The 9,105-nt window shown below is 48.1% G+C and overlaps 1 protein-coding gene across 2 annotated transcripts in view; it reads right to left on the bottom strand.

Moving 5' to 3' along the window:
- The window catches only part of LOC129831766 (protein Atg16l2), a 155,690-nt gene that overhangs the window by 3,201 nt on the left and 143,384 nt on the right, over positions 1-9,105 (bottom strand). For both annotated transcript variants that reach the window (XM_055895193.1, XM_055895194.1), the window contains 2 exons: positions 3,502-3,603; positions 1-1,551 (listed from right to left, as the gene is read on the bottom strand). The exon at positions 1-1,551 is cut by the window's left edge and continues 3,201 nt beyond it. In XM_055895193.1, the coding sequence (XP_055751168.1) occupies positions 1,458-1,551; positions 3,502-3,603 (196 nt within the window). In that variant the 3' untranslated portion in view covers positions 1-1,457. The remainder of the gene's footprint in view (positions 1,552-3,501; positions 3,604-9,105) is intronic.

The raw sequence follows: 9,105 nt of genomic DNA, 5'->3' as shown, positions 1-9,105 counted from the left end.
TCAGCCATGTTAAACATCCAATGTGTTCCGTGTTCTCTCAGCCATGTTAAACATCCAATGTGTTCCGTGTTCTCTCAGCCATGTTAAACATCCAATGTGTTCCGTGTTCTCTCAGCCATGTTAAACATCCAATGTGTTCCGTGTTCTCTCAGCCATGTTAAACATCCAATGTGTTCCGTGTTCTCTCAGCCATGTTAAACATCCAATGTGTTCCATGTTCTCTCAGCCATGTTAAACATCCAATGTGTTCTCTCAGCCATGTTAAACATCCAATGTGTTCCGTGTTCTCTCAGCCATGTTAAACATCCAATGTGTTCCATGTTCTCCCAGCCATGTTAAACATCCAATGTGTTCCATGTTCTCTCAGCCATGTTAAACATCCAATGTGTTCCGTGTTCTCTCAGCCATGTTAAACATCCAATGTGTTCCGTGTTCCCTCAGCCATGTTAAACATCCAATGTGTTCCGTGTTCTCTCAGCCATGTTAAACATCCAATGTGTTCCGTGTTCTCTCAGCCATGTTAAACATCCAATGTGTTCCGTGTTCTCTCAGCCATGTTAAACATCCAATGTGTTCCGTGTTCTCTCAGCCATGTTAAACATCCAATGTGTTCCATGTTCTCTCAGCCATGTTAAACATCCAATGTGTTCCGTGTTCTCTCAGCCATGTTAAACATCCAATGTGTTCCGTGTTCTCTCAGCCATGTTAAACATCCAATGTGTTCCGTGTTCTCCCAGCCAATGTTCAGATGACCTTCTAAACCTAACCCCAGACTGATGTTCAAATGGGTCTGAGGCTGGCCAGTCGACCAGACTGATGTTCAAATGGGTCTGAGGCTGGCCAGTCGACCAGACTGATGTTCAAATGGGTCTGAGGCTGGCCAGTCGACCAGACTGATGTTCAAATGGGTCTGAGGCTGGCCAGTAGACCAGACTGATGTTCAAATGGGTCTGAGGCTGGCCAGTCGACCAGACTGATGTTCAAATGGGTCTGAGGCTGGCCAGTAGACCAGACTGATGTTCAAATGGGTCTGAGGCTGGCCAGTCGACCAGACTGATGTTCAAATGGGTCTGAGGCTGGCCAGTCGACCAGGCTGATGTTCAAATGGGTCTGAGGCTGGCCAGTCGACCAGACTGATGTTCAAATGGGTCTGAGGCTGGCCAGTCGACCAGACTGATGTTCAAATGGGTCTGAGGCTGGCCAGTCGACCAGACTGATGTTCAAATGGGTCTGAGGCTGGCCAGTCGACCAGACTGATGTTCAAATGGGTCTGAGGCTGGCCAGTCGACCAGACTGATGTTCAAATGAGTCTGAGGCTGGCCAGTCGACCAGACTGATGTTCAAATGAGTCTGAGGCTGGCCAGTCGACCAGACTGATGTTCAAATGGGTCTGAGGCTGGCCAGTCGACCAGACTGATATTCAAATGGGTCTGAGGCTGGCCAGTCGACCAGACGGTTTAGATGTCGCTCCAGAGGACGGCACGCCGGCTCTTGTCCACACTGACCACGTACTGCCCAGACCCAGACCAGGCCACCGCGTTGATGGACGAACTGGAGGGGACAAGAGGGACAGGCAGACAGACAGAGAGAGAGAGAGAGAGAGACAGTCAATAAGGGCTCATCTGAAATGACACCCTATTCTTCTTTTAGCAAGTACCAAAACATCATAGGGCTCTAGACAAAAGTAGTGCACTGCATAGGGAGGAGGGTGCTGTAAGACTTTTGGACGTAGCCTAAATCTCATTCACTTCAATGTGCATCCATCCGTCCACAAGACAGACAGTGGAACAGCTTTGACTCACTCAATGTTTTTAAATGGGACAGATATGATGGACTGTTGGGATTCACTGGGAACCAAACAGAGCAGATGGACTGTTGGGATTCACTGGGAACCAAACAGAGCAGATGGACTGTTGGGATTCACTGGGAACCAAACAGAGCAGATGGACTGTTGGGATTCACTGGGAACCAAACAACGCAGATGGACTGTTGGGATTCACTGGGAACCAAACAGAGCAGATGGACTGTTGGGATTCACTGGGAACCAAACAGAGCAGATGGACTGTTGGGATTCACTGGGAACCAAACAGAGCAGATGGACTGTTGGGATTCACTGGGAACCAAACAGAGCAGATGGACTGTTGGGAATCACTGGGAACCAAACAGAGCAGATGCAGACCCTACTCTCCCCCCTCCTGCTGCCAGAACCCTACTCTCCTGCTGCCAGAACCCTACTCTCCCCCCTCCTGCTGCCAGAACCCTACTCTCCTGCTGCCAGAACCCTACTCTCCCCCCTCCTGCTGCCAGAACCCTACTCTACTGCTGCCAGAACCCTACTCTCCCCCCTCCTGCTGCCAGATCGCTACTCTACCCTCCTGCTGCCAGAACTCTACTCTCCCCTCCTGCTGCCAGAACCCTACTCTCCCCTCCTGCTGCCAGAACCCTACCCCCCCATCCTGCTGCCAGAACCCTACTCCACCCTCCTGCTGCCAGATCGCTACTCTACCCTCCTGCTGCCAGATCGCTACTCTACCCTCCTGCTGCCAGAACCCTACTCTCCCGTCCTGCTGCCAGAACCCTACGCCCCCCTCCTGCTGCCAGAACCCTACGCCCCCCTCCTGCTGCCAGAACCCTACTCTCCCCTCCTGCTGCCAGAACCCTACTCTCCTGCTGCCAGAACCCTACTCTCCTGCTGCCAGAACCCTACTCTCCTGCTGCCAGAACCCTACTCTCCTGCTGCCAGAACCCTACTCTCCTGCTGCCAGAACCCTACTCTCCTGCTGCCAGAACCCTACTCTCCTGCTGCCAGAACCCTACTCTCCTGCTGCCAGAACCCTACTCTCCTGCTGCCAGAACCCTACTCTCCTGCTGCCAGAACCCTACTCCCCCCTCCTGCTGCCAGAACCCTACTCTCCTGCTGCCAGAACCCTACTCTCCTGCTGCCAGAACCCTACTCTCCTGCTGCCAGAACCCTACTCTCCTGCTGCCAGAACCCTACTCTCCCCTCTCCTGCTGCCAGAACCCTACTCTCCCCTCCTGCTGCCAGAACCCTACTCCCCCCTCCTGCTGCCAGAACCCTACTCCCCCATCCTGCTGCCAGAACCCTACTCCCCCCTCCTGCTGCCAGGACCCTCCCCTCCTGCTGCCAGAACCCTACTCCCCCCTCCTGCTGCCAGAACCCTACTCTCCCTCCTGCTGCCAGAACCCTACTCCCCCCTCCTGCTACCAGAACCATGCCCCCCCTCCTGCTAATGTAAACACTATCTAATAGCCTGTAACATTCTCTAGTCCACTAATAGCCTCTAGAACACAAAGAGGAAGTATCATCAACCTAATTGATGCCGCGTTGGCCAGAGCACAGCAGGGCTGACGATAGCTGCTAAAAGCTAAGGTCCTCAGAGGCTGGGTGGGGTTCAGAGGACAGACAGGCAGACAGACTGGGATCCGTCCAGTCTAGCCTAGTCCAGTCCAGTGCAGTCTAGTCCAGTCCAGTCGTCCTACCTGTGCATGTCCGGTAGTCGTGTCTCCAGGTTGCCAGAGTTGACGTTCCAGATGTAGACGGCTCCATCTGCTGATCCTGCTGCTAGGTAACTCCCGTCAGGACTACAGAGAGAACAAGAGAGAATGAGAGGAGAGAGAGAGTGAGAGAGAACGAGAGAAGGAGAGGAGAGAGGAGAGAGAGAGAGAGAGAGAGAGAGAGAGAGAAAGAGAGAGAGAGGGAGAGAGAGAACGAGAGGAGAGAGAGAGTGAGAGAGAGAGAGAGAAAGAGAGAAAGAGAGGAGAGAGAGAGAAAGAGAGAGAGAGGGAGAGAGAGAACGAGAGGAGAGAGAGAGAGACAGAGACAGAGAGAGACAGAGAGAGAGAGAGGAGAGAAAATAGTTATCTATCCAAAATGGAGATAAATGGATAAACCACTTCTCCAATCTTTTTGTCTCTATAACAAAGAACAAACAGCAAAAACATATACATGATCCAATACAAATTTTAGAATCAACTATTAAAGACTACCAAAACCCACTGGATTCTCCAATTACATTGAATGAACTACAGGACAAAATATTAACCCTCCAACCCAAAAAGGCCTGTGGTGTTGATGGTTTCCTCAATGAAATGATCAAATATACAGATCACAAATTCCAACTGGCTATACTTAAACTCTTTAACATCATCCTCAGCTCTGGCATCTTCCACCATATTTGGAACCCAAGGACTGATCACCCCAATTCACAAACATGGAGACAAATTTGACCCCAATAGCTACCGTGGGATATGTGTCAACAGTAACCCTGAGAAAATCCACTGCATTATCAGCAGACTCGTACATTTCCTCAGTGAAAACGATGTATTGAGCAAATGTCAAATCTTTTTTTTGCCAAATTACAGTACAACAGACCACATATTCACCCTGCACACCCTAATTGACAAACAAACACACCACAACAAAGGCAAATTCTTCTCATGCTTTGTTGTTTTCAAAAATGGTTTTGACGCAATTTGGAATGAGGGTCTGCTATACAAATTGATGAAAGTGGTTTTGGGGGAAAAACATACAACATTATAAAATCTATCTACACAAACAACAAGTGTGCGGTTAAACTTGGCAAAAAACACACATTTCTTTCCACAAGGCCGTGGTGTGAGACAGGGATGCAGCTTTAACCCCACCCTCTTCATCATATAAATCAATTAATTGGCGAGAGCACTAGAACAGTCTGTAGCACCCAGCCTCACCCTACCTGAATCTGAAGTCAAATATCTACTGTTTGCTGATGATCTGGTGCTGCGGGGTCCCCAGACCAGGGCCGACAGCGGCGCCTGAGATCTTCTGGGCACAGATGCGGTCAGACCTGGGCCGCTGGAAGTGAGATCTCAAGGAGACCAGAATGGGGTGCCAGACAAGGGCCGCGGGGTGAGACAGGGCCGCGGGGTGAGACAGGGCCGCGGGGTGAGACAGGGCCGCGGGGTGAGACAGGGCCGCGGCGTGACTGCCACAGGGCCGCGCGGCTGAGTACAGGGCCGCGGGGTGAGACAGGGCCGTGGGGTGACAGACCAGGTTCTGGCTAAAACTACTTCAATCACTTATATAACCAATTTCCAGTGGTGTAAGGTACTTAAGTAAAAATACTTGAAAGTACTACTTAAGAGTTTTTTAGGGTATCTGTACTTAACTTTACTATTTCTATTTTTGACAACTTTTACTTTTACTTCACTACATTTCTAAAGAAAATGTTGTACTTTGTAGTCCATACATTTTCCCTGACACTCAAAAGTACTCGTTACATTTTGAATGCTTACTGTAGCAGGACAGGAACATTGTACAGTGGTCACGTACTTATCAAGAGAACATCCCTGGTCATCCCTACTGCCTCTGATCTGGCAGACTCACTAAACACATTGCTTGTAAATGTCTGAGTGTTGGAGCACGCCCGTGGCTATCTGTAAATAAAAAAAACAAGAAAATGATGCTGTCTGCTTTGCTTCATATAAGACATTTGAAATTATTTATACTTTACTTTTGATAATTAAGTATATTTTTGCAAATATGTTTATTTTTGATACTAAAGCATTTTTAAAACTAAACACTTTTAGACTTTTACTCAAGTAGTTTTTTACTGGGTGACTTTCACTTTAACTCTTCTATTAAGGTATATTTACTTTTACTCAAGTTCGACAATTGGGTACTTTTTCCACCACCTTTATGGTTGGTCTGGTGTCCGCACACCAACCAAGAATTCACAAAATGGATGCAAAACAAATTCTGCAGAGGAGAATTAGTCCGATACCTGCTAATGTTGAAAATCCAGAAAAGAGCCGGTAAATTCATCAACCACCTAAAAGGAAGCGATTCCCAAACCTTCCATAACAAAGCCATCACCTACAGAGAGATGAACCTGGAGAAGAGTCCCCTAAGCAAGCTGGTCCTGGGGCTCTGTTCACAGACAAAAACAGACCCCACAGAGCCCCAGGACAACAGCACAATTAGACCCAAACAAATCATGAGAAAACAAAAATATAATTACTTGACACATTGGAAAGAATTAACAAAAAAACAGAGCAAACTAGAATGTTATTTGGCCCTAAACAGAGAGTACACAGTGGCAGAATACCTGACCACTGTGACTGACCCAAACTTAAGGAAAGCTTTGACTATGTAGAGACTCAGTGAGCATAGCCTTGCTATTGAGAAAGGCCGCCGTAGGCAGACATGGCTCTCAAGAGAAGACAGGCTATGTGCTCACTGCCCACAAAATGAGGTGGAAACTGAGCTGCACTTCCTAACCTCCTGCCCAATGTATGACCATATTAGAGACACATATTTCTCTCAGATTCCACAGATCCACAAAGAATTAGAAAACAAACCCGATTTTGATAAACTCCCATATCTACTGGGTGAAATACCACAGTGTGCAATCACAGCAGCAAGATTTGTGACCTGATGCCACAAGAAAAGGTCAACCAGTGAAGAACAAACACCATTGTAAATACAACCATATTTATGTTTATTTATTTTCCCTTTTGTACTTGAACTATTTGCACATCATTACAACACTGTATACAGCCATAATATGACATTTGAAATCTCTTGAAACTTCTGTGAGTGTAATGTTTACTGTTCATTTTTATAGTTTATTATCTATTTCAATTGCTTTGGCAAAGTTAACATACGTTTCCCATGCAAATACATTTTGTCTTAAATTGAAATTGAATTGAGAGAGGAGAGAGTGAGAGGGTGAGAGAGAGAGAGTCATGCTCAACATGAGCTCCTGATATATTTGATTTTTTTTTTATTTTTAGAATGAGATAAACACTCTAATCGAAGAAGAATTCCAGACAAGAAGTGATGAACAACAACTCTATTCATTCAGAATAGAAAAAAAAGTAACTTTGCGCCTCAAGTTAAGAAGTTGTGATTCTAGCTAGCTAGCTACACAACAAAGACCTAGCCAGCAGAATAACAAGCTAGCCAGAAGAAACGAGCTATAACAAACCTAGCAAGGGCAGTTAATACAACTACATCAAACGACCAAACTGAGTGAGTAAACCAAAAAGGAGCACGGACTAACTGTAAACATATCTTCAGTTTTTTTGGGGTGAGGATTTTTCACTCTTTTCGCTGGTTTTTAAACTAAAGTAGCGCGAACAGCAGACAAACAAATCAGTTGCCATGGCAACGGGGCAGCAGAACAGCGCAGCAGCAGCGGTAGTAGCAGAGCGCACAGACACCATGTCCCCACTCCCCCTCAGCGCAGAATCCATTCTCTACCCAAAAAAGGCCCAAAATGACACAATGAGGAAGGCTTTCAAACAGAAACTACTAGAGGAGAGGCCAGAAACCCTTTTTTGCGGACCTCTACAAAAACGGTGACGTGAGTAATCTCATCTTCCTCACTGACCAGCCAAATGCATGGCGCTCATGTAACAGATTAACTTTACGTCGTCCCCTCGCCCCGACACGGGCGCGAACCAGGGAACCTCTGCACACATCAACAACGGTTGCCCACGAAGCAGCGTTACCCATCGCTCCACAAAGGCCGCGGCCCTTGCAGAGCAAGGGGAAACCCTACTTAAGTCTCAGAGCAAGTGACGTAACTGATTGAAATGCTACTAGCGCGTACCCGCTAACTAGCTAGCCATTTCACATCCGTTACACTCACCCCCCTTTCAACCTCCTCCTTTTCCGCAGCAACCAGTGATCCGGGTCAACAGCATCAATGTAACAGTATAACTTTACGGCGTCCCCTCGCCCCGACACAGGCGCGAACCAGGGACCTTCTGCACACATCAACAACTGACACCCACGAAGCGTCGTTACCCATCGCTCCACAAAAGCCGCGGCCCTTGCAGAGCAAGGGGCAACCCTACTTAAGTCTCAGAGCAAGTGACGTAACTGATTGAAATGCTACTAGCGCGCACCCGCTAACTAGCTAGCCATTTCACATCCGTTACACTCAGCAGTGTGCTCTCACTACCCATGCATAAAGAAAGAGGGAATCTGTAATGGGTGGAAGCTGAAAATCAAAGAGACAGATGACCCTGACAGCACCATGATAACAATCAACCTCTACAAGACTGGGACTGTCATGGTGCAAGGTAACATCAGGCTGTTTGAAACAGACTTTCAGACCATTAAGGAGAGAGCGGAGAGAGAGAAGGACACCACCAGTGACATGCCCTCCCACAAGACAAACTCCACCAGCACCACCCTCACCCCTACCCTCCCCACCCAAAAAGGCACATCCAGCACCTCTCTTCCCACCATAGTGGAGGACACGCCACAGGAGGAGAGCGACCCCCTCAGTGCAGAGCAGGCTCAGGCCCTCCTCACCACCATGGCTGCCATGAGGGATGAGTTCACCAAACTGGAGGGGGAGGTGGTCCTGCTCAGGGAGAACGTGAGCAAGCAGCAACCAGACAACCACACCTTAGAGGAGCTCCTAACCAAGGTGAAGACAGAGCAGGACAGCAGCCTTGCAACACAGCTGAAAGAGGTTCAGCAAGAGAGAGACGGACTCAAGAGAGAGCTGGCTGATCTAACAAAGGAGGTGAGAGAGCTCCAAAAAGACAGGCAGAGCAGCAATAAGGAGCTGACCACACTAAGAGAGGAGCTGCAGGAGAGAAAGAGAGCAGAGGACAGGCTGCAGGAGCAGATAGATCACCACCCTATGACATTTACATTTACATTTTAGTCATTTAGCAGACGCTCTTATCCAGAGCGACTTACAGTAGAGTCTGGCTCCATATCCCTAGCTCCATATCCCTAGCTCCATATCTCTAGCTCCATATCTCTGGCTCCATATCTCTAGCTCCATATCTCTGGCTCCATATCTCTAGCTCCATATCTCTGGCTCCATATCTCTGGCTCCATATCTCTGGCTCCATATCTCTAGCTCCATATCTCTGGCTCCATATCCCTAGCTCCATATCTCTGGCTCCATATCTCTGGCTCCATATCCCTAGCTCCATATCTCTAGCTCCATATCTCTGGCTCCATATCTCTAGCTCCATATCCCTAGCTCCATATCTCTGGCTCCATATCTCTGGCTCCATATCCCTAGCTCCATATCCCTAGCTCCATATCTCTGGCTCCATATCTCTGGCTCCATA

This window comes from Salvelinus fontinalis, chromosome 33 (assembly GCF_029448725.1).
Source record: "Salvelinus fontinalis isolate EN_2023a chromosome 33, ASM2944872v1, whole genome shotgun sequence".
Classification (NCBI taxonomy): Eukaryota; Metazoa; Chordata; class Actinopteri; order Salmoniformes; family Salmonidae; genus Salvelinus; species Salvelinus fontinalis.
This window is presented reverse-complemented; position numbering and strand designations above follow the sequence as displayed.